The sequence below is a fragment of the Orcinus orca genome, chromosome 7 (assembly GCF_937001465.1).
Source record: "Orcinus orca chromosome 7, mOrcOrc1.1, whole genome shotgun sequence".
Taxonomy (NCBI): Eukaryota; Metazoa; Chordata; class Mammalia; order Artiodactyla; family Delphinidae; genus Orcinus; species Orcinus orca.
This window is the reverse complement of record NC_064565.1, coordinates 64824388-64848844: the sequence shown is the minus strand read 5'-3', so window position 1 is coordinate 64848844 and position 24457 is coordinate 64824388. Positions and strand designations below refer to the sequence as shown.

At 39.8% G+C, this 24457-nt stretch overlaps 1 protein-coding gene across 6 annotated transcripts in view; it reads left to right on the top strand.

Annotated features, from left to right (window-relative positions):
• The window catches only part of NFE2L2 (NFE2 like bZIP transcription factor 2), a 73127-nt gene that overhangs the window by 22099 nt on the left and 26571 nt on the right, over nucleotides 1-24457 (top strand). Inside the window, exon 1 of one of the 6 annotated variants that reach the window (XM_033423636.1) lies at nucleotides 15353-15371. The exons of 1 other annotated variant lie outside the window; for it this stretch is intronic. Coding sequence is in view for 1 of the 5 variants with exons in the window: in XM_004267355.4 (XP_004267403.1) it covers nucleotides 16157-16201 (45 nt within the window). In the remaining 4 variants the exon portion in view is untranslated. Of the gene's footprint in view, nucleotides 1-15352; nucleotides 15372-15594; nucleotides 16202-16787; nucleotides 16810-24457 lie in introns of those variants that run through there. 4 more of the 6 variants (XM_004267355.4, XM_033423634.2, XM_033423638.2 and 1 more) reach the window with 4 other exon arrangements.

Below are 24457 nucleotides of genomic sequence, written 5' to 3'. Positions count from 1 at the left end.
AGTAGGCAGTTATTCTTGGCTAACTTTGGACTTTTTCCTTAAATGTCAGGCATCTAATTTTTAAATATTTCTTGGTTTTACTTCTCCTCCTGGCCTATTTTGCCCCCAGCCCTTGGTTGCTTGGTAGCTGTTTCCTTCACCAGGCCTCCTGCTTTCTGTTCTGCTGGGATGCAGCCTCTAGCTCATGCCCTGCACCTGGGGATGAGTGTGTGGGGATGAGATGAGAAGGAGAGGGGGAAGCAAGAAAGGAATAATGCAAGGATCCCAGTCAGGCAAAATTGTCAGATGGTACGCGTTCACTTCAACATTCTCTTTCCTGTGGGCATTCCCTTAAGCTATGCCTGGACACCCCTGCCCCCGTCCCTATTCCTACACACACCTGCTGAGATCTACTTTTTCATGCCCCACACTTGTTCTCCACCACCACTGAAATGTCTCTCTTAGTGCCGAAATAACATTTACAAATTTACTGATCAGAAAAACTTGTCACTGTTAATGGGAGTTAAAGTCAGAGGCCAAGGCCTCAAAAGTGAATCCTAACTATGACCTGTGTAATTAATACCCCTCTCAGGTTGTCTTAACACTTTAGTGAACCTGATGCCAGTGGAGGGATTTTGAAATTGGGGGAGAGGATGGGAAGCATAGTGAAGGATTATTTGTGATAAGGGTTGCCAGATTTAGCGGAGAAAAATTGGGCACCCAGTTGAGTCTGAATTTCACATAAAAAAATATGTTTTTTATAATTTAGTATAAGGATGTCCCTTGCAATATTCGTGATATACTAAAAATTATTCATTGTTTATCTGAAATTCAAATTTAACTGGGCATCTTGTATTTTATCTGGCAACCCTCTGACCCACAATGTCTCCCGAATATGCAGCCTTTGCAGCAGGAGGTCGGGATTGCTGCAGAATTTGGAACAGTTTCCAGATGTCTGGCAGAAGGGAAGCAAGTCCATCAGAGAGGGCATCATGTGGTACAGTCAGGTGAAATCTCTGCCCCCAGTGCCAGGCCTGTTGATGTGCAGGGGCATGTGAGGTAGGCCTGAACGGAATACCCCTGGAGCATGGCCAAGGTGCTGGTAGAAAGGGCATGTTCTGCTGGGTCCTTCCCAGAAGATACAGTGTCTGGTTCCGGTGCTGACAACTGACCCATCTAATATCCCTCACACTAGAACATTATTTTTAGATCTGGGGAAGGAGTGGCAAGGTTTTAAAAATAAGGTACTAGATATAGAGGGAAACTACATTCAAGAAGCTCAATCCTGACTGGGAAATGCAATCCCTGGGCCTGCTAACATTAGACCTAGAAAAGGTTAGTACCAGCAGCTTTCTGTGTTAAAATGCCTAAGACTGAGACCCAACACTTTTCTTTTACTTTTTTAATAAACAAAGGTAATGCTACTAGCTTCAAGAGAATTGCTTTAGCCACCTATAATAATCTTTTTGTTTTCAATTAATGAAGATAGTGAAATTAATCTTTTGTTTTCTTTTTGTTTTGTTATCTGTTTTTGGCTTCTGTATGGGATATACCCTGTCTGCTCTTCCAGATCTACCCTCTATCCTTCTTCTCTACCATGCTCTGTGCTCTGGGAAGCTGACACTTAGGACTCCCTTCGTTTCTGTCTTCTATTATGACCAGCCAATGGGAGACATCAGCAAGAGATTGGAGGTTGGAAGACAGTTAGGTCAGAAGGATAACTTTGCTGTAGTTGGCGTTTATTAAAATGCTCATGGTTTCAACAACTTGATAAAAAGCACTCAAAATAGGAACAGATGAATACTTCTTTAATGTGATAAAATACATCTGTATCATCCCCCCAAACCAGCATGCTGCTTGACAGGGAAATGCTAGAGGCAGGAATAAAACAGGAGTGCTTTGCTATCACCATTATTAGTTAAAATTTTACTGAAGATACTAGCAATCATAATCAGACATGATAAAGACTTCAAGTATAAAAATGGGAAAGGAAGAAAAAATAGTCACTATGTACAGATGATAAGATTTTATCTCTATAAGCCCAAGAAAAATCACTATAAACAATAAGAAAGGGTTTGCAGGGCAGAAATAGATACACAGATGTAGAGAACAAACGTATGGACACCAAGGGGGGAAAGCGGCGGCGGGTGGGTGGTGGTGGGATGAATTGGGAGATTGGGATTGACATGTATACACTAATATGTATAAAATAGATAACTAATAAGAACCTGCTGTATAAAAAAATAAATAAAATTCAAAAATTCAAAAAACCACAAAAAAACAAAACAAAACCAAAAAAACAATAAGAGGGGGACTTCCCTGTCAGTCCAATAGTTAAGACTTCACCTTCCAATGCAGGGGTTGTGGGTTTGATCTCTGGTCAGGGAGCTAAGATCCCACATGCCTCACAGCCCAAAAAACCAGAACATAAAACAACAAATTCAATAAAGACTTAAAAAAAAAAAGAATTCAGTAAATTAGAAGGATGCAAAATTAGTTGATCTCATATATACACAAACAATAACCTATTAGAAGATAGAAGGATGAAAGATCTTATTTAAAGTAGCAATGAGAAAGAGAAAATACCTAGGAATAAATTTAACAACTATGCACAAGACCTATATGTAGAAAAGTTAAAAGGAAAAAAAGAAGACCCAAAATAGATTTTAACAGGTAGAAGACATAACTGGATAGGAAAATTAAAAATTGTTAAAATGTCACTTATCTCAAAGTTAATTTAAAATTTTAACACAATTCCAATAAAAATACTGATTTTTTTCCTTTTGAAGTTGACAAGCTAATCCTCCAATTTATATTGGAGACAGGGGTAGAATAGCCAGGAAAATTCTGAAAAGAAGAGAAATACATACATCTGTGTGTGAGAAAAGGTAGTATGGTTAGCCTTGCCAGATATTAAAACACACTACAGAGCTTCAGTAATTAAAACAATGTGGGACTAGTCTATAAATAAACATACAGATGAATGGAACCAATGAGAATGTTCTGATACAGACCCAAGTAGATAAAGGAATTAATATATGATAAAGGTGACATTGCGGGGCTTCCCTGGTGGCGCAGTTGTTAAGAATCCACCTGCCATTGCAGGGGACATGGGTTCAAGCCCTGGTCCGGGAAGATCCCACATACCACGGAGCAAATAAGCCCTTGCACCACTACTGAGCCTGCACTCTAGAGCCCGCGAGCCACAGCTACTGAGCCCATGTGCCTAGAGCCTGTACTCTTCAACAAGAAAAGCCACCACTATGAGAAACCTGCACACCGCAATGAAGAGTAGCCCCCACTCACCACAGCTAGAGAAAGCCAGCGCGCAGCAATGAAACCCAATGCAGCCAAAAATAAAATTTAAAAAAAAAAAAGGTGGCATTGCAAATCATCAGAGAAAAGAGTAACTTTTCAATAAATGGTGTTGGTATAACTGGATAGCCATCTGGAATAAAACTGGATCCATACTTCACACTGTGTAATAAATTACAAAGAAATCGTATATTTCAATGTAAAAAAATACTAAAATTACTAGAAGAAAATTATAGAAGAATTTCTTTATAACCTTGGAAGGTCTTTATAAATGTGACTCAAAATCCAGAAGCCATTTGAAAATTGATAAATTCAGTTATGGAAAAATGAAAAAATATCTGTGTGGCGATATATATATATATATCTGTGTGGCGCCACAGTAACAGTAACAGTAACAGTGGATTGGGAAGAGAAAAAAGGAGGAGATCTAATGAATGTGAGATAGGGAAGGAAGAGAGACTTTTACCTTTTATAATTTTTAAATATTTGAGTTATGAGCATATGTTACTTATTCAAATATTAATATATAAATAGTGCTTGTTAAAAAAAAATCAATTAGAAATACATAAGGTAGGAAGTAAACATTCCCCTACTCCTAAATTTACCACTCAGAGAAAACCAGTGCCAACAATTTAGTCATTGAGAAGCAAGTAGGAAACTTTTTAAAAAGTATGTAGTAGGCAATGAAAGCATTATTTTCGGAGTCCCTGAAATCATGCAGTTGTGACAGTGCCAAATCCACTTAGACCAAAGATAAGCAGCTGAGATCAATATTGATCTCCTTCTGCAGGCTCACAGTGAGCCACTAGGCTTAAATAGCACATTCAATCCCATATGTAGAATTGGGACTGTAAAATATTTCTGAGTTAGGTAGCAATGTAAAAGTGAATGGTAGGGGTCATTAGCTCTAATGGACTAAGTATTATGTGGTTTTGAAATTAAGACATTAACATTTCAGCAAATGAAAATGTTTATGCAGTCTTCAAATTCTTGGCAGTAGTACCAGAGAATTCAGCCAGCAGTGGCTCCTAAATTACAAACATAAAGAGTTGCAGAGAACATTAAGAATTATTCCTTATTTTCCACTGCCATTATTAAAAATTATTTAAAATATTTTCTATTCGGAATCTGACATTCCCTCATCACAATAAAGCAAACCTCATGTTACAGTCTCCCTCAAGATCATGTTCCTTTGACTCAGAAAATTCCTTGATGAGTAGAAAATGAATAAGTATCTATTAGCAAAAAATGTACAAAATGACATACACAGCCTCCCTATTACAATATAAATACCAAGGTCTTAGCCAAACCAGCAGTTGATATTTTTAATGCATGTGCCCTAATACAACACAACAAAAGTGTTTATACAATGCAGTCTCTTTCCTGTCATCTTCTTATAAAAGCAGTGTGTTGATGTTGGAAGAAAATTTAGAAATCAACAAGTCTATTCATGCAATCATTTATTCATTTAACAAATATTTATCAAGAGTCTCCCATATCAAGTTAAATAAAAAGCAATAGGGATAAAACAAAATAACAAAGTCTCTGGCCCTGAGGAGCTTATGTCTAAGCCAACCCCTTTATTTTCATTTTGAAGAATCTCTAGGTCTTCCAAGTTCAGACTAGTTGTTCTTTTCATTATGCCAAATATCAAGCGTTTATGAGAAGAAGTAAACAGTTTATATTTATGAATTGGCAGTAGTCTATTATTACTTTAATGCTTTTCACATCCTAATTTTTTGGTTTGGGGTTATCATTTCAGAGGATCTAACTGCTTCATCTTCACAAGTAACTTTATATACGTTATGCCAGTTAACCTCACAACAACCTTCATTTCACAAATGAGGAAACGGATTCAGTGAATAAATCAACTTTCCCAGGATCACACAGCTAGGAAGTAAGCAAACTCAGATCTACCTGTCTCTAGTGCTTATATTCTCTGTGTCATAGTACCCAGCAGGATTTGTCAAAATATAGGCTAGAGAAAGTGTAATTTGTACTAATGCTTTCAGAACATATGATTGTTAAAGAAGATGTGGCATATATATATATATACACACAATGGAATACTACTGAGCCACAAAAAAGAATGAAATTTTGCCATTTGCAGCAACATGGATGGAGTTGGAGGGTATTATGCTAAGTGAAATAAGTCAGAGCAAGACAAATACTGTATGTTATCACTTACATGTAGAATCTGAAAAATATAACAAACTAGTGAATATAGCAAAATAAGAGGAAGCAGACTCATAGGTATAGAGAACAAACTAGTGGTTGCCAGTGGGGAGAGGGAAGAGGGAGGGGCTAGAGAGGGATAGGGGATTGGGTACGAACTATTATGTATAAAATAAGCTACAAGGTATATTGTACAGCATGAGGAACATAGCCAATATTTTATAACTATAATGATTATAATTATGGAGTATAACCTTTAAAAATTGTGAATCACTATATTGTACACCTGTAACTTATATAATATTGTACATCAACTATCTTCAATTAAAAAAAAAAGAGTAGGACTTCCCTGGTGGCGCAGTGGTTAAGAATCCGCCTGCCAGTGCAGGGGACATGGGTTCAAGCCCTGGTCCAGGAAGATCCCACATGCTGCGGAGCAACTAAGGCCATGCACCACAACTACTGAGCCTGCCCTCTAGAGCCCAAGAGCCACAACTACTGAGCCCACGTGCTACAACTACTGAAGCCTGTATGCCTAGAGCCCATGCTCCGCAAAAAAGAAGCCACCGCAATAAGCCTGCGCACCGCAACGAAGACTAGCCCCCACTCGCTGCAACTAGAGAAAGCCTGCGGACAGCAACAAAGACCCAATACAGCCAAAAATAAATAAATAAAAATTTATTTTTTAAAAAAAGAGTACATGATTGTTATTTGATTGTTAAATCCTCTGCTGCTTCACAGAGAATTTCTTAGAGAAAAGCACTCTATAATGGTAAACACAGTGTACTTCTGGGTACCTTAACGCCAGTTCATGAAGACCATGAAATTACACCGGGTCATTGTTAGTTTCGATCATTACAGTACTCTGCATTAAAATGATCAATGTTTAAATAAAGTTACTTTTTTCCCCATTATATTCCTTTACCTTTTTATCCTTGAACTTTCCTATAGCCTTATCTTTCATTTTTTTGAACTTTTTGCTCTACATCTTTTGAATACCCATATCAAATCTACTATATTTTTAATGATCCTACAATATTTTTATATTATTATTACGTTTATTAAGTGGTATCTGATTTTTCTTCTGTTAGCCACGTTGATATCAATCTCTTCCTCATAACTACACTTCTCAACTTAAGCCTTCTGAGAAGTAAGACATTCACTCTATAGTGAGTGACTAATGCAGCAGTCCCCAACCTTTTTGGCACCAAGGACTGGTTTCGTGGAAGACAATTTCTCCACGGACCAGGGTGGGGGGATGGTTTCAGGATGATTCAAGCTCATAACATTTATTGTGCGCTTTATTTCTATTATTATTACACTGTAATATATAATGAAATAATTACACAACTCACCATAATGCTGACAGGAGGAGGAGCTCAGGCAGTAATGCGAGCAATGGGGAGCAGCTGTAAATACAGATGAAACTTTGCTCGCTTACCTGGTGCTCACCTCCTGCTGTGCAGCCCGGTTCCTAACAGGCCATGGACCGGTATCAGCCCACGACCTGGGGGTTGGGGACCCCTGGACTAATGCATAACTCACTCAAAACAAAATAGAGACTATTGCAATCATGAAGGTGATCTGTAGTAAAAGAGAGAATTTTGATACAGTCCCATGATCGAATCTGACACTGATTGGCAGTTGGCTTTGAAGACCTTGGGCCATGGTATCAAACCATAAAATCTGAATCATATTCCTTAGAGCGATGTTCTTCATATCCACCTATGAGCCACTAGCAATCAAATACAGGTTTCTAGGGGCCCTTATAATTTCCTTTTTATGTATTTACAGATTTAGATCAATAATAGAGGGTTGGTAAGCAGAAATCAAGAAAGGAAAACAAATACATGGAAATCTTAAATTGAATTTCAATGTGAAAATTATGGCTTTATTATATCCCAGTAGCATAAAATTATGGTTCACCCTTCAAAGTATGTCATACACTTAAATGAGGTCCATGGCAAAAATTATAGTATAGCTCACAGTCCCTACACTGTTTAATTATTCACAAAGAATTGGGTGGTATCTTGGGACTAGCTTGGCTCAGTGAAAAGAACAAAGGTTTTGGAATGAGTTAAACCTAGGATTTCAAGGAATTCTCTGGCAGTCCAGTGGTCAGAACTCCATGCTTCCTATGCTGGGGACATGGGTTTGAACTCTGGTAGGGGAGCTAAGTTCCCACATGCTGCGAGGAGCGGTCACAAAATAAATAAGTAAAAATAACCTAAGATTTCACCTGAACTCTGCTGTGGAAACTTAGCCAAGTTACTGAATCATGGAACTGTGTGGCTCGGCCAAGTTACTGTACCAGATTGAGTTCTGTAAAGTGGTTGTTGTAAAGATTAGTAATAACACATATAAGGTGTCTGGAAGTAGAGCCTCATACATAGTGTGTTCTCAGTCAGTGCAAGTCTCGCATGGGGCACCTCACAGTACACACAATGATTTTTTAATTGAATTGATTATAAGGAGATTAAATGTTGGTATTATATGTCCTTCTTCCTTGAGTGGACAATTGAAATTGAAAGGACATATTTCTTGCTGCTGACTATACAGTCTTACTTCCCCAAGAGACTAGAATAGGCAAACTTTAGTAAAAAAAATGTCTTTGTAATGTTCCTTTAAGGAGAAGTCTATAGTGTGCAGAAAAAACTTCCTCTATTTTAAAAATCAGTATTGTCACAAAATATCTATTTATTTGGTGTTAGGACCCCTAAATAATGAAACTGCAGTGCCTTTTCAGGATGGTTAATAGATGATTTTAACCAATTTGGTTAAAATTGTTCATGGTAACAAGTAGGGTTTCAAAAGGAGAGGAGTCAAGGAGGAAAAAGAAACCGATAATACCTGTTGCTTCTCAGTGCAGTTCAGGAACCACGAGTGGGTCCGTCAATGCATGGTGAGTGGAAGAAATTCTCAGGCACCAGGTGAAAGTAAAATCTTAGTATTCTGTAGCTTATTTTTTAATAACTCAAATTTGCATTAAGATGCATATTCTATATTTTCTGGATTTTTAAATGTCATTTAAATGAATAGTTAATGATATTTTCTTACCATAACTCTTTGATTTATCTGACAGCAAAGTTACTAACAATGAAGCATACTGTAGGGATGTATCCCTTCCTCTCAGTCAACATATAAAAAACATTATATTACACATTAAAATTGCTGTGCCATGTAAAGATAGTCAGCATCTTTAGTCATTAGGAGATGTGAATTAAAAATAAAACCACAGTGATTTTATATATATATATATATATATATATATATTAGAATGACTATACCAAGTAGTCTTGGAAAGGATGTGGAGGAACTGAAACTCTAATAGTTTGCTGGTGGGACTGTAAAATGGTATAAAATGCTGGTGGGACTGAAAAAGGCCTGGCAGATTCTTATAAAGTTAATCATACTCCTACCATATGACCCAGCTATTCTACTCCTAGATATTTACCCAGAAGAAATGAAATGTATATCCATACAAAGACTTATACATGAAGGCTTAGTAACTTAAAAAATGGAAACAACCCAATATCTATCAACATGTGAATGGATAAACAAATTGTGGTATATCCCCACGATGAATACTACTCTACAATAAAAAGGAATTAGCTATTGTTACATGCAACAACATATATGAATCTCAGTTATGCAGAGCGAAAGAAGCCAGATTAAAAAAAGAGTACATATCGTCTCAGTCCATTTATAATATTCTAGAACATGCAAACTAATTAATAGTTACAGAAAGTAGATCAGAGGTTGCCTGGGGATGGGTTGGCGGACAAGGAAAAACAGGAGTTAAATGAGGCACAAGCAAATTTGGGGGGATGATGGGTGGGTTCATTATCTTGATTGTGTTGATGGCTTCACACATATATATCAAAACTTATCAAATTGTATATTTAAATATATGCCATTTTTTACATGTCAATTATACCTCAATAAAGCTGTTTTACAAAAATCATTGTGTCAATTTTCTTTAAAACTGAAGAGACAACTGTGACCGTCTGCCGTTAAGTTCGGCAGATTGACTGTCGGCCCTGTGGCATTCACCACTTCTTGGCTATGGTCAATTGTAATGTTTTATTACAGGACTATAAGGACTTTGAGAGCAGGATCCAAGTTTAACTCATCTTGGTCTTCCCTCTAACGCCCAGCATGGTACACTTCATCAACTGTTATTTATTTATTTATTTTGCAGTACGCGGGCCTCTCACTATTGTGGCCTCTCCCGTTGCAGAGCGCAGGCTCCGGACGCGCAGGCTCAGCGGCCATGGCTCACGGGCCCAGCCGCTCCGCGGCATGTGGGATCTTCCCGGACCGGGGCACGAACCCGTGTCCCCTGCATCGGCAGGCGGACTCTCAACCACTGCCCCACCAGGGAAGCCCTGTTTTGCAGTCTTTTGATTTATAATATTGGGCCTAGTCACATTGCCATGATTTGTAGGGGATGTTTATAAAATATATGAAATAACTATTATCATTAATAAACTGGGTTATTAAATCTCTTCCAAAAATAAGGTGCTGACATGTAAATAAAATTTATACCTGATGCTTTAGGTCTGGCCCAGTGCTAGACATGCTTTCAAAAGTCCAAATCAATTTGTTGTGCTGGAAGAACATAATACCAGGGGTCAGGAAATGTTATTCTACACCTGGCTCTGCCAAAAGCTCGTTCTGTGATCATTTTTAACCACTTCACCCCTCAATTTCCTCAAATGTAAAAGTAGAGAGTTGGACTAGATCAGGAAGGGGAAACACCTGATACTATAATCACTCCTATCTGTCTGTGCCCATGGCAGACACTGTTAATCAATCACTGAAACTCTTCTACCAAACTAGGAAGCTGCTTCTGATTTCTTCTCAGCAAATCATTGTAGGCAGTTACTACCAATCAACCGGTGTTAGCAACCAAAGTAAAACTTACTTGCCATCTTTGGGCCAGAAGATCTCTAAAGGTTCTTTTAATTCCAGTATTACTCAAAGGTCAAAATGAGAGTCTGTGCCAGAAAGAAATATGTTGGCAAATCTTACTTCCCTTTTTCACATTCTAGCCTCTGAATGTTAAAGACTTTGCAAGCCCTGTCCATGAGGATGCTCTGCTATCCCGTCATTGCATTTTGCTTTTTTTTGTCCAAAATGAAAACAGTTTAGTGGATTTCCCCCCTAATTCTGAAAATGCATACTGTAAAAATTTGAACAATGCAGAAAAGTACAAAGATGAAAGTGAAAAGTGTCTGATATTCAACATCCATTATTAATATTTGGTAACCGGTCTTAGAGACACAGCTCTAGGTGTAAGTGTTTTTCTGTACTCTGTTTAATGTCCCCATACAGCAACATTCTGTATGAGCAACTTTGCATATCACTAGGAAGCTGTGGTTCTTAGTCTCTATGTACTCATAAAATTCCATCTTTATCTGGGGGTTCCTATTCTGCTGAGTGAAACTTTGCAAATATAGCAGCAGATTGAAAGAGCAAAGGGTCTTTAGACCCTTACCATCAACTACTCTTAAAGATGTGGTCAAGTTCTCCAGGTTCCACTATAGTAAATGCAGAATGGAAAGATTAGTAAAGCTTGTGGTTAAAATTCAATATGAAAATGAGATGGACCCACTGTCTTGGGAGAAAAGCAGGTGTTCCTCCCTTACCCCTACACCCCACTGCCACTTTTTTTTTTTTTGCTTATTACTATAAAAGTAATATATGTTTATTTAGGAAAATATAGGCAGGCAAAAATGAGAAAAATAAAAATCATCAGTAATCTAACTAATCGGAATAATTGTGGTTAACGTTTTGGAGCGTATACGTTCAGGCTTTTTTTTTCCTATGCATATATTTTTACGTAGGTATCAACATACATAATTAAAAAGCACTCTTTTAAACTTCTGGGTTTTTCTCTTTACTCACTGCATTGCAGTTCCTGTAGAGCACGGTTTCTACTATGAGCAGGAAACTATACGAGTTAAAACTGGCTTTTGTGATATACAACTGTTTCATTTCATTTCAGAGCAAAATGCATTGAAATGTTAATTTCTGTGAATTTGAGGTGATTTGGGTAACGTACCTTCAACGTTATTTTCATTAAGACCTAAGATTCTATTTAATTGCAATTAAGATGACTTCCCTGATTTAGAATTAAATTTGGATGGAAGTAGGCAATTCAAATATGGCAAAACCTTAACATGTTATTTAAAAATCAACATAATTTTATATTTCCTTGCCTGATTTTTTTGAACACATGAATTAAAATATATTCCAATTGGAAAAGGAATAAAAGTGAATAATAGTCTAACAGAAATTAAATTTAATCTTTCTTTTTGAAGACACATATGACAAATTTTGAGAAAATATCAAAAGAATATTTCATGTTTCTTTAAATTAGTGGGCTAGATGAATACTTCTTTCTCCAGTCATATTTCAAAGTCAACAAACCTAAGCTAGAGGTATTTAATATATATTTTAAATGTTTCAGTGATTCCTTTCTAAACCAGCATCTTTGAGGTCTTGGAACAGATGACAGTAAAATGAAATTCTTCTGATACTTCTGTTTTTAAATACATTCTCTTCAGTGTAGTTGTTCTCAGTTGCTAACAATAATTTCCTGTCAAATGTAAAATGCTGCATGTAAAGTATTTTTTAAATTTAACATGGTTATGGATAAGCAATCAATGTGCATTTTCATTTGTAAAAAGGAAGAGGAAGTAATTACCAAGCAAAGCAATCTTAGAGCAAGATGAGCCTTAGAAGTTTACTTAGTGCATCCCGTTCTTTTTAGAGCTAAGAACACTGATGTCAGAGGGGGTGATTCTTTTCAAAGTAACACAGAGGAACTGGAATTGGATGTTGACCCCCGAGTCCATGCAACCTCTTTCACTGCTTATGCCACTACTCCCAGAAAGTGAAAATCATATTCATCCCCATTCAACATCTAGAATGCCAAGTATAGCATAAAGTATTTACCAACCTAGCTGTTGTGGCCAACAGATGCCAAAGAACTTAACATCTAATTGGAAAAGTAACAAATAGAATAGACAGGCAATGGTAAGTGATACAGGGCACCAAAAATAGTAGAAGATCATTTCCAGTTGGGAAGGATAGGGACATCTTTATATAGAGAATGGTTTATTTGAATCAGGTCTTTAAGTGGGCATGAGATTGCAAGAGAAAGAGTGAAAGGAGGACTTTTGGGTGGGAAACCTATGTGAACAAACATATAGAGGTAGGAAATCATAGATACAGTTGGAAAAAAATGAAAAGACTAATTTGACCAGGGCATATGATTTGCATAGAGGATGTGGTGATAAAATTAAGAAAGGTAGTTGGAGCTCAGTGGTTCTTGTGCATTACAACTTTTTAAGGATTGTAGACAGGTAATTTTTATAATATGAAGGAAAATTTTGTTTGTGTATTTCTACGGTTTTTTTTTTTTTTTTATATATTATGGCACCCAGGTAGCAAGATGTAACTTTATGAACCTACTAAAATTGGTCCACATGAACTTTTGAACTGAAGATTTTTAAAGTTTCTGATGATTCTTGATGTCAAATTTGTGGTATTCCTGACATTTGTAAATAACTTTCTAAAACCTACAGAAGTAGTGAATTATGGTCCTAGTTTCACTCGAAGCTGTTAAACATTTGGAGTTCAACAGTAAAGTTTTTGTGGAAGAAAAGTGATAATTAAATGGCCAAGAAAATAAGTAATTAAAATAGAATTTTAATTAAAAAAAAAGCTTAGGTGGAGACTTGGCATAGTGTCACTTCCAGCCTCCTTCTATAAGTTAAAGCAAGTCTCAGGGCCAGCCTTGCTGCAATGTGGGGGGACTACACAAGCATGTCAATATCAGGAGGGGGGTTCACTGGGTGCCATCTGTGGAAACTAGCTACCCAATACGCTTAAATTGTAAGCTGGACAAATTTAGAATTTCAATGATAATTCCAAGGGAGTTTGGATATTTTCTGGCTCAAACATAGAGTACAGTTAAAAGGAAGTGAAAAGAAGAGGGAAGAAGCCTCAAGGTGATGAAGGATTTTGAAATAGTAGGTAGTTTCTTGGGCCTTGCAAATTTGGCAGATTAGATCACGGAGAAGCAGCTGAAATAAATGGGTCACTGCATCACTATCCAAACTTTGTATACTTGGAAGGATTACTTGATGATGCTTGTTTTTCATGAGAACTCTGGGGCAAAGTACTACAATTCTGCCCTATCTCAAGCATACATGGAAGGTTCTCTTTCTAAAGATGGCAAAGAACTCAGACAGCAATGGAAATGTACAAGGGTTAGTAGAATGTAAAACTAGTTGAGAGAAAAAATAAAATAGCAAGGAGAGCCTGACAGTAAAAGAAATGCCATGGCACCAGGATAAGAGAGAAAAGTCAGCATTCTCCTGGAACTTCTCAATCCATAGTATCTGTGCCCTCATAGCACAATATATAAGTTTAGAGGGCAAGGCCTAGGTTCTCACATGAATATGATCTTACTTCAGAATTCTGCAAAGACCAGGAACCTCCCTGATGTGGGTGGTCTGAGACTGGGGTTCACTGTTCTTATCCTGAACCACCATACAATGCCAAACAGCTTTTCCTTAGCTGTTTCCTTTATTTTTCTTAAACATGTTCAGACTCTTATCATATTGTCCTGCTCCCCTTGAAAATACATACTCTGCAGGTGCCTGAAATAATATACTCCCAGTAATTGCAGTTTTGCAAAAGTAGAGTTTATTTCATTCAGTCTAAACTCCATGGAAATTTGTTGCCTAACAAGGAAATACCAAACACTTTATAAACTCCTGGAGGGCAGCAACCATGTCGTATATGACTTTGTTATCTCCTGCCTCCTGGGCTCACAGTCTACCTTCTCGGATGTACTAATTTTAATAAGTAACTTGAATTGTTAACAATATACTCTTGTGCCCTTCTTTGACGCACAAATGTCATTTCATTTTGTCTTCGCATGTTTCATGTCAAGTTCATTGTAAATCATTTCTCCTGAGCTTGTTGTTAGCCTGCAGATCATTTTGTAGGCTTTTCACATAACAGCTGAAAGAGTTTAATTCAAGTTGAAGAAACTTACTTCATTTACAAGCGATTAATTTGGGCTTCACTTACCTTAAGGAATATTCGAACATGTAAATTTACAGATAAATCCTGGGAGTGTCAAATTATGCAACCAAGAGAAAGTAAGTTCTGTGCAGCTTTGGGGGCATTGGTCGGCTGTAGTCAGGCTTTTTTTTTTGGGGGGGGGGCGTCAGGTTTTTGAATGAAATAGTAAAACCGGTTCCAGGAACTGTCTACTTCACCTGGTTTTGCATAATTCCAAGAAGTTAGAAACTGAAAACCAGGCTTGTTAAAGAGTTAGAAAGATTGCTATTGCATAAGAGAAAAAAGCAAAATCAAACCATTCTCTTTTAAATAATAAGATTTCACAATATTCCTGTTTTCAAGTACTTGAAGTTTTCTCTGGGCAATGATTAATTTTTAAATAATTGTTTTTAATGTGGAACGTAATACATACTCATCGTAGAATTAAAACATACTTAAAGTAACAAAGAGCAAAATAAAAATCATTCATGATCCTACAACCATTAATATTTTGAGGAACGACTTTTAATTTTTTTTCTAGGTACATGTTTTCACAGGACGGGTCCACACTGCAGTTTTATAACTTGGTCTTTTGGATTTTTATTTAAAAAATTATATTGTGAGTACGTGAAAAGAAAACTTCTGAGGATTATGACATGTAGTAGCATCGCACGGTGTTAGAGGACGCCATCTGTGGTGTGGCGTGTACGGTCTGGCGGGAAAAGAACGCTCCGGGTGGGCAACATCGACCACTCTCCGAGCAAGAGACTTCATTTGCCTTCGGCGACTAGAGCCTGACGAGAGTGCAAGGCGTGGGAGTAAGTGGAGGGCGTTCAGGGTGACTGCGAGCACGAACTCCCCGCGCGGTCCTCATTTACCCCGGGCAAGTCCAACGGGCCCAAGCCCCGGAGGGGAGCCGGGGGAGAGAGTGCGGCGCGCGGTGCGCTAGGCCTGGGTCCCAGCCTCCGGCCCCCGCCCCCGGGGCTGGCGCCACTCTCGGGCGGTGGGGTGAGATAAAGCGGGGCAAGGTTCTGCAAGTCCAAATCAGGGAAGCGCAGCTCCGATACCAGCGCCTTTACGGGGTCTCCAGGCGTGTTTGTTCCAACTGTTTAAACTTTCAAAGCACCCGCACCCCAGCGACCTTCGGCAAACAACTCTTAATCCCGCGGGCGGAGAGCGTTGGCTGTATTTGCGGGAAGGGTAAATTGAGAGCGGAGAACCGGGGACCTAAGGCGGCCCTCCTCCCGGCATCCCGCCCGCGGCCGCCCACTGCTACCCCCTCCCGCGGCCCTTTCCCGCCCCAGGACCGCCAGCTTCTTGCGTCAGCCGGAGCGGGGGTGGGGGATTTTCGGAAGCTAAGACCTCGCGGCCGGCGGGGGAAGGAAGGGCTTGGGCTCTTGCCCCGCCCTCGGGGGTCGGGAGGCGGAGCCGGGCAGGAGCCCGGCCGGCGAGTCGGGCCGAGTCGCGGAGAAGCTAGTTCCTAGGATCCTAGAGAAGCAGCCGCCGCCGCCGCCGCCGCCAGTACCGCCCTGTCCGCACCGCGCCTCGGCAGCCGGGACAGGGCCGCCGTCGGGGAGCCTCAGAGCACCGTCCCTAGCTCAGCATGATGGACTTGGAGCTGCCGCCGCCGGGACTGCCGTCCCAGCAGGTGGTGCCAGGACGGGGGCGGGGGCGCGAGGGAGCCGCGGCCCGGGAGGGACAGCCGCAGCTGGCCTCTCTTCCCGTCTGTGGCCTGAGCCGGGACTGCTGCGGCCGCGCGCACACCAGAGCCGCTGCGCTTGCGCTGGGGCCGGGGGAGGGGAGCTGGGACCAGAGGGCTTGCGAGGGGTGTGGGGACGCGGCCGGGTGGTGGGACTGACAGCGCGCCCGCAGCCCCCGAGGGAGACTGTGTTGGTGCTGGGGGGCTACGCCCTCGCGCGTGGGGCGAAGGGCGTCTCTAACCACGCCCCGGGCCGTTGGAGCCCCGGCCGGGCCCCCTCCCGAATTTGAGCGGCCCGGAGGCAGCGGGGCAGGAGGGGGCGGACGCTGGCGGTCTGAGCCGGCGCGGCCCGGCCCTTCCGGGGCTGTGCGGCTCCCCAGCCTCGGAACCGGCAAAAATGTGCCTAGTCACGGGGCCGCTCTCGGGGGAACTGAGGTCTCCTTTGGGCTGGGAGCCGGAGTCCCCCCTCTGCCGCTGCCCCTCGGCCCATGACCTCCGAGGGCGCGGGCTGCGGCGCCCTCACTCCGCTGGGCCGTCTGAGGGTGCTTCTGTGCAAAGTAATCGATCGGTCCATCCATGCGATCTCCCTTAGGCAGCTTGGCGAGAATGCCCAGTCCCCAGGGTGGGGGCGGGAGGAGGTCATAAAGTACCCAGCGCGCTAGGCTGCCCCGACGTACAGCGACCGAACCCCGCCCCACGCGCCCCCTCGCGGCCCCTGGAGCCGAGGGAAAGGTTCGGGCTCGAAGACCGGGAGTTGTCCCCGTGCAACACGCCGGGAAGTGGCGGCGGGGCAGTGGACTCTGGGGTCAGAGGCGGCTGCGCCCCCGGCCTCTCGATCCCGGCGTGGTGCCTCCCGGGGGGCGAGCTTGGCCTCGGCCGCCGTGACAGTGGTCGGTTGGCTGTCACGGCGGCCCTCAGTTGGCCCTTTCGTGCTTTATAGCGTGCAAACCTTGCCGCGCCGGGGCCAAGGGAAAAGTTGGAGCTGTTGATCTGTTGCGCAATTGTTATTTTCCCCCGGGCGGCTTTGTTTTTGGATTTAGCGTTTCGGAATTGTAATTCCAAAATGTGTAAGGCAGGATATTCTGTTCTGTGCTGTCAAGGGTAAGAGTTTCGAGTGTAGATTAGAATTTCTTTTGTTTTTAGACTGTTACTAAATTTTGTTCTTTTCATAGATTGATTCTCCCTTGGGTGCTTTATTTTGTTTTCCTTTTCTGTTTGAGAATTTGCCTCGATTTCTTATTTTGTTGCTTCATTTGCGAGGGCAGAGGGTGGGATAGCTGTGTTTCATAAGGCTTTGCTAACAAGTTCTGTAAATTATCACAAATGTGAAAACAAGTTTCTGTATATACTTTGTAGGGACTTTTAAAGGAGTAGATATTTTTATTTCCAATTTTTGTGTGTGTGTGAATGGGTTCTTTGGAAAAATATTTGGTTCAAGGAAATGTGTAACTTAATAGGAACGGTAAATACATTTATGCTCTGAAACGTCACGTTTTAGACTAATCCTGAAGATCTAAAGTAAGGTTTTGAGTTATTGACAATGTACTAATTGTGCTTTTTTTTTTTCTTTAAAGCTGTTTGTCTTGAACTTTCCCCTAGTAATGATTAGGATTGGATTCCCCCTCCCCACTAGTACGAAGAAGTAAATTGTGCTTTCCGATTTAGCTGCTGTTCAAGACTAATCCCTATAGCCATTTCTTTAATACTCTGTATGACCCAAAGACATTTAATGCTAATAGACTTTAGTTTTTCTAGATTCAGGAATGTAGCCTAGAGTGTTATTAAAAATTTTTTTTCTTTCTTTACTATATGATTTAAGATTCCATCTATACTGCTTTCTCTTTTAAATGTGAATTTTCCAATTATGTTTGTTAAGGTAACTGCTTTTCCACCTTTTGTAATCAGACATCAGTTTGCATATTTAAAGACTATAAAAAAATGGAATAAAATTTGGAATCAATTTCATGCCTATAACTATGATTCATATTAAATCTTTGTAGTCCAGAAAGATTTGAAGAGTTAAAAGTGGATTCTAACCTTTTGTCAAAGAAAAACCAGGTGTGAAGTGGTACTGGGATACAGTTTTTCACCCTCTGTGCGGAGGAGGTGTTGATGAACAGCAGTAAAGAGAGTTTTATATTCTTTATTTCCAATAGCTGGAAGGAACCATCCATTACTCTTTTCAAGGGTGTCTTGGAGAAAGTATTTTTGTATATGAGGGATGAAGTTGATCTTGGACTAGACCAATGAGATAACTTTTAAAGAAAAATAGCACAGGTTTCTCATCTCCTGAATGAATGTTGAGCAAAGAACAACTTGACTTTTTAGATATTTGAATAAAATCTCTTGAGAGATTGTGAAAGATTGTAGGAGGGTAAATACATAACTCACATAAGTCTTTCTGCATTAAAAATAACTTGGGCCATTTGGGACTCTTTCTTTCTTGTTAACTTGGGTTTTTATAAACAATGCTGGGGGGAAAAAAACTCAAAACCCGACTTTCTTTAGGATAACCAGGAAGAATTGAAAGCCAGATACATTAGTTTTCTTTCTTTATTATTATTCAGGATGAATTATACTTACAGAGCTGCCTGAAGAAAAGAACCCTCTGTGGACTATAAGCACATTTTTTTTCTGGGAATTTTCTCTCTATTGGCTGAACGCATTTAAAGGGGGTTTTGCATAAATAATGCTTCCTCTTTGATTTTTCCTTGATCTGCGGTTAACTCGTCAGTGTAAACTCTTGGGCTCAGGAAGAGTTCCGCACTAACATGGTCATAGATGAGTTATTGAGTATTTCCTTGTGTGCGAGGCAGCATGATAATTGCTTCACGTGCATAATTTCACAGTAACCCCATGGGAAATACTATTATCTCCAGTTTCTAGGCGAGGAAAGAGGCATACAGCCGCCCAGAGTTCTGGTTAAAGTAACCCAACTACTGAGTGACAAAGGTGGGATTCAAACCTAGGTAGTCTGACTCCAAACCTATGTAGAATGACTCCACTTCCAAACTGGACCAAGACTAGTTAAACTTTAAACAGGAGGAAACTCTTACACTTTAAAAAGTGGATAAATTGAGAAAAACCCAGAGAAGGACAGGCAGGGATTTAAAAGGTTAATCTCTGCACCTTTTCTAGTTACCAAGAAGTATCATAACTTTATATTTTGTGTTTGTGAGACGGGAGGTGGACCTTGAATACAGTGAAGGTAAATACAACCTATCAATTGGACTTACCACATGGAGTTCTTTTAAGCAAGTTGCAGAGGCCTAGCGGGGTTTAATTTAGAGAGACAGGACTATTTCTTAATATAATAATAGTTTTTAAAATTCTTGGTATTTCATCAGTGTCCAAGATTCTGCCTCATATTTTTCAGGGGCTCTTTTCCTTTTTCTTAATTAAAATTCTTAGTTCCTGGAGTCTTTGTTTAACTTTATTTGCCTTGTTAGTTGGTACATTCTCCTGGTCCGTTGGTTCTTTTTTTTTTTAAACATCTTTATTGGAGTATAATTGCTTTACAATGTTGTGTTAGTTTCTGCTGTATAACAAAGTGAATCAGCTATACGTATACATATATCCCCATATCCCCTCCCTCTTGCATCTCCCTTCTACCCTCCCTGTCCCATCTCTCTAGGTGGACATAAAGCACTGAGCTGTTCTCCCTGTGTTATGCAGCTGCTTCCCACTAGCTATCTATTTTACATTTGGTAGTGTAGATATATCAGTGCTACTCTCTCCCTTCGTCCCAGCTTACCATTCCCTCTTCCCGTGTCCTCAAGTCTATTCTCTACATCTCCATCTTTCTTCCTGTCCTGCCCCTAGGTTCATCAGAACCATTTTTTAAAAAAATTTTTAGAGTCTATATATATGTGTTAGCATACAGTATTTGTTTTTCTCTTTCTGACTTTCTTCACTCTGTAACACAGACTCTAGGTCCATACACCTCACTACAAATAACTCAATTTCGTTTCTCTTCATGGCTGAGTAATATTCCATTGTATATATGTGCCACATCTTCTTTATCCATTCATCTGTCAGTGGACACTTAGATTGCTTCCATGTCCTGGCTGTTGTAAATAGTGCTGTAATGAACATTGTGGTACATGACTCTTTTTGAATTATGGTTTTTTCAGGGTATATACCCAGTAGTGGGATTGCTAGGTCATATAGTAGTTCTATTTTTAGCTTTTTAAGGAACCTCCATCCTGTTCTCCATAGTGGCTGTATCAATTTACATTCCCGCCAGCAGTGCAAGAGGGTTCCCTTTTCTCCACACCCTCTCCAGCATTTATTGTTTGTAGATTTTTTGATGATGGCCATTCTGACTGGTGTGAGGTGATACCTCATTGTAGTTTTGATTCGCATTTCTTTAATGATTAGTGATGCTGAGCATCTTTTCATGTGTTTGTTGGCAGTCTGTATATCTTCTTTGGAGAAATGTCTATTTACGTCTTCTGCCCATTTTTGGATTAGGTTGTTTTTTAGATATTGAGCTGCATGAGCTGCTTGTATATTTTGGAGATTAATCCTTTGTCAGTTGCTTCGTTTGCAAATATTTTCTCCTATTCTGAGCATTGTCTTTTTGTCTCTTTTATGGTTTCCTTTGCTGTGCAAAAGCTTTTAAGTTTCATTAGGTCCCATTTGTTTATTTTTGTTTTTATTTCCATTTCTCTAGGAGATGGGTCAAAGGATCTTGTTGTGATTTATGTCATAGAGTGTTCTTCCTATGTTTTCCTCTGAGAGTTTTATAGTCTCTGGCCTTACATTTAGGTCTTTAATCCATTGTGAGTTTATTTTTGTGTATGGTGTTAGGGAGTGTTCTAATTTCATTCTTCTACATGTAGCTGTCCAGTTTTCCCAGCACCACTTATTGAAAAGACTGTCTTTCCTCCATTGTATGTTCTTGCCTCCTTTATCAAAGGTAAGGTGACCATAGGTGCGTGGGTTTATCTCTAGGCTCTCTATCCTGTACCATTGATCTATATTTCTGTTTTTCTGCCAGTACCATACTGTCTTGATTACTGTAGCTTTGTAGTATAGGCTGAAGTCAGGGAGCCTGATTCCTCCAGCTCCATTTTTCTCAAGATTGCTTTGGCTATTCGGGGTCTTTTGTGTTTCCATACAAATTGTGCAGTTTTTTGTTGTAGTTCTGTGAAAAATGCCATCGGTAATTTGATAGGGATTGCATTGAATCTGTAGATTGCTTTGGGTAGTATAGTCATTTTCACAGCGTTGATTCTTCCAATCCAAGAACATGGGATATGTCTCCATCTGTTCGTATCATCTCTAATTTCTTTCATCAGTGTCTTATAGTTTTCTGCATATAGGTCTTTTGTCTCCTTAGGTAGGTTTATTCCTAGGTATTTTATTCTTTTGTTGCAATGGTAAATGGGAGTGTTTCCTTAATTTCTCTTTCAGATTTTTCATCATTAGTGTATAGGAATGCAAGAGATTTCTGTGCATTAATTTTGTATCCTGCTCCTCTACCAAATTCATTCATTAGCTCTAGTAGTTTTCTGGTAGCCTCTTTAGGATTCTTTATGTATAGTATCATGTCATCTGCAAACAGTGACATTGGCTCTTTTTATTTTGAAATAGTGTTCAAAAATAAGTTTGGTAGTGAAGATGTTTATGTATATGGCAAAGAGTGGGACAGACAGGGTTAAACCTGGTTGAAGGAAAGTGGGAAAAATGGGGAGAATTTGAGTTGAAAACAGCTAGTAGAAACCTGTTGGCTCGAATTAAACACTAATCTGCTGTTCTGGCATTTCTGATTTGAAGCAAGCACAAGGGCTCAGGTCTGTCTAATTGAAGTTTTCTTGGGGTTTTGAGTGTGGTACATTTCAAAATTAAATACTTTATTTCTTAGTCCTTATTATTAAACAAATTGTTTTCAGAATTATTGTCTTATTTGTCTGAGTTAAGGATGCTGCAGGATTTTTTAGGTTTCAGTGGATGATTTGCCTAAAAGTTGGTCTGACTAATCCCAGGCTATTTAACAGTGGTCAAGTCACTTCTGAAAGTTTCCTGGAATCTCTTGTTGCACACCCGGGTATGCAACAGATTTACTAAATGCAGTATTTACTAAATGCAGTATTCAACAGATTTACTAAATGCAGTATTCAACCTGCTTCCTTCACCAATGGCTGTATGTTTATTTTAAGTTTACTGTAAAATGGAGAACAGGGCTTCCCTGGTGGCGCAGTGGTTGAGAGTCCCCCTGCCGATGCAGGGGACACAGGTTCGTGCCCCGGTCCGGGAAGATCCCCTATGCCGCGGAGCAGCTGGGCCCGTGAGCCATGGCCGCTGAGCCTGCGCGTCCGGAGCCTGTGCTCCGCAACCGGAGAGGCCACAACAGTGAGAGGCCCGCGTCCTGCAAAAAAAAAAAAAAAAATGGAGAACAGAGTTTATATTTTGATAATAAGATTTCTAGGAGTTTTAAAAATGTAATTACCACCTGCTTTTAAATATGCTCCAACAAACATTTATTAAAGAGGCTCTAAGATACAGGCCAAGACTTCTTTCATTGATAATGGTATGTTTTCTGGAAATGAAAGCAAAACATATATTCAAATGTATAACGTTCCCAAAAAGTGTTAGAAAAAATACAAATGGTGTTCTTACAGTAACTTTCCCCGCCAAGACAAAACAAGATTGCTAAACAAAATCCTATCTTGCCTAAAGTAGGAATTTTCTCTGGGTCAGCCCCTCCCACAGTAAACACTTTTTAACTATTAGTACGAAGAATTTTAGGAACACTGAGGATAGGAAGCACTTTAACATATCGTTTTTCTGGTATATGTCCTGTAACACCTGTGTATCACAGAGCCTTATATATGAAAATCTTCCTCTGTGTGTGAGCATGTAAGTTTATTTGGCCCAAACTCTGGTAGAGGTGAAGACAAACCCGGGACGTAAGAAGTATTTAGAGCACCAAATTTATCTTTCAAAGACCCTGTTGATAATTGAGAGTCACTGTAATCCATCAACAGCCTGTATTCTGGTTTTTTAGTTGTTTATTTCTTTGGCCATGCCGCAAGCCTTGCTGGGATCTTCCCTGACCAGGGATTGAACCCAGGCCACGGCAGTGAAAGCCCAGAATCCTAACCACTAGACCATCAGGGAACTCCCAACAGCCTGTATCCTGAAGGATTAAAAAAATTCCCTGGCAATGCTAAATTAGTCATTCCATTGCTCACAAACTTGGAAATTGAAACTTTGGGGCCTTTGATATCGGCAGCGTACTGATGAGATCCAAACTCTCCATTGCTTTTCTTCAAATCAGAGAAGAATGGTTGGGTAAGAAAAGAAAACTATCAGATCGTTTGGCTTTGAAGCCTTCTTCTGAACTTAGAGTTTTTATTTTGTGCATTAGGCAATTCTCTAATTGCTTTTTAAAATCTCTGATACTTGTCTTATGTATGTATCTATGTTTTTTTCCTCTACAGCTAGATTGTAAGTTCCTTGGGAGCTGCGCATAGAATTTATATTTCTCTCCTCTTTTAAACAGCTTTATGAGATGTAATCCGCATACTATACAGTCCACTCATTTAAAATGGACAGTTCAGTGACTGAGTGTATTCAGAGTAGTACAGCCATCATCACAATCAATTTTAGAACATTTTCATCACCCCAAAATAAACCCATATCCATTAGCAGTCATCACACCCCATTTCCCCCAAACTCCCTTAGCTCCTGGTAAGCACTCATTATTCTCTCTTTCTATGGATTTGTCTCCTGGATATTTCATATAAATGGAATCATAGCATGTGTGGTTCTCTGTGACTGGCTTCTTTCACTTAACGTGTTTACACAGTTTGACCATATTGTAGCATGTATCAGGACTTTGTACTTCTTATTGCCAAATACTATTCCATTATATGGATACACCACATTTTATTTACCCACTTATCAGTTCATGGACGTTTGGGTGGTTCTACTTTATGTATATATTTTTGTTCCCTGTGGTAATGGTTCTTAAAATTCACTGTATATTAGAGTCACCATCATATTTAAAATACTGATGCCCAGGCCTTACCACCTCATTACATTAAAATCTCTGGGGGTGGGACCCAGGCATCAATATCTTTTCAAGCTTTGGAAGGAATTCCTTTGTGCAATTAGGTTTGAGAACCAGTACCCTAGAGAAGCTGGCACAGTGCTTGGTACCCATGAAAGGTATTTATATTTATAGAGTGATTTAGA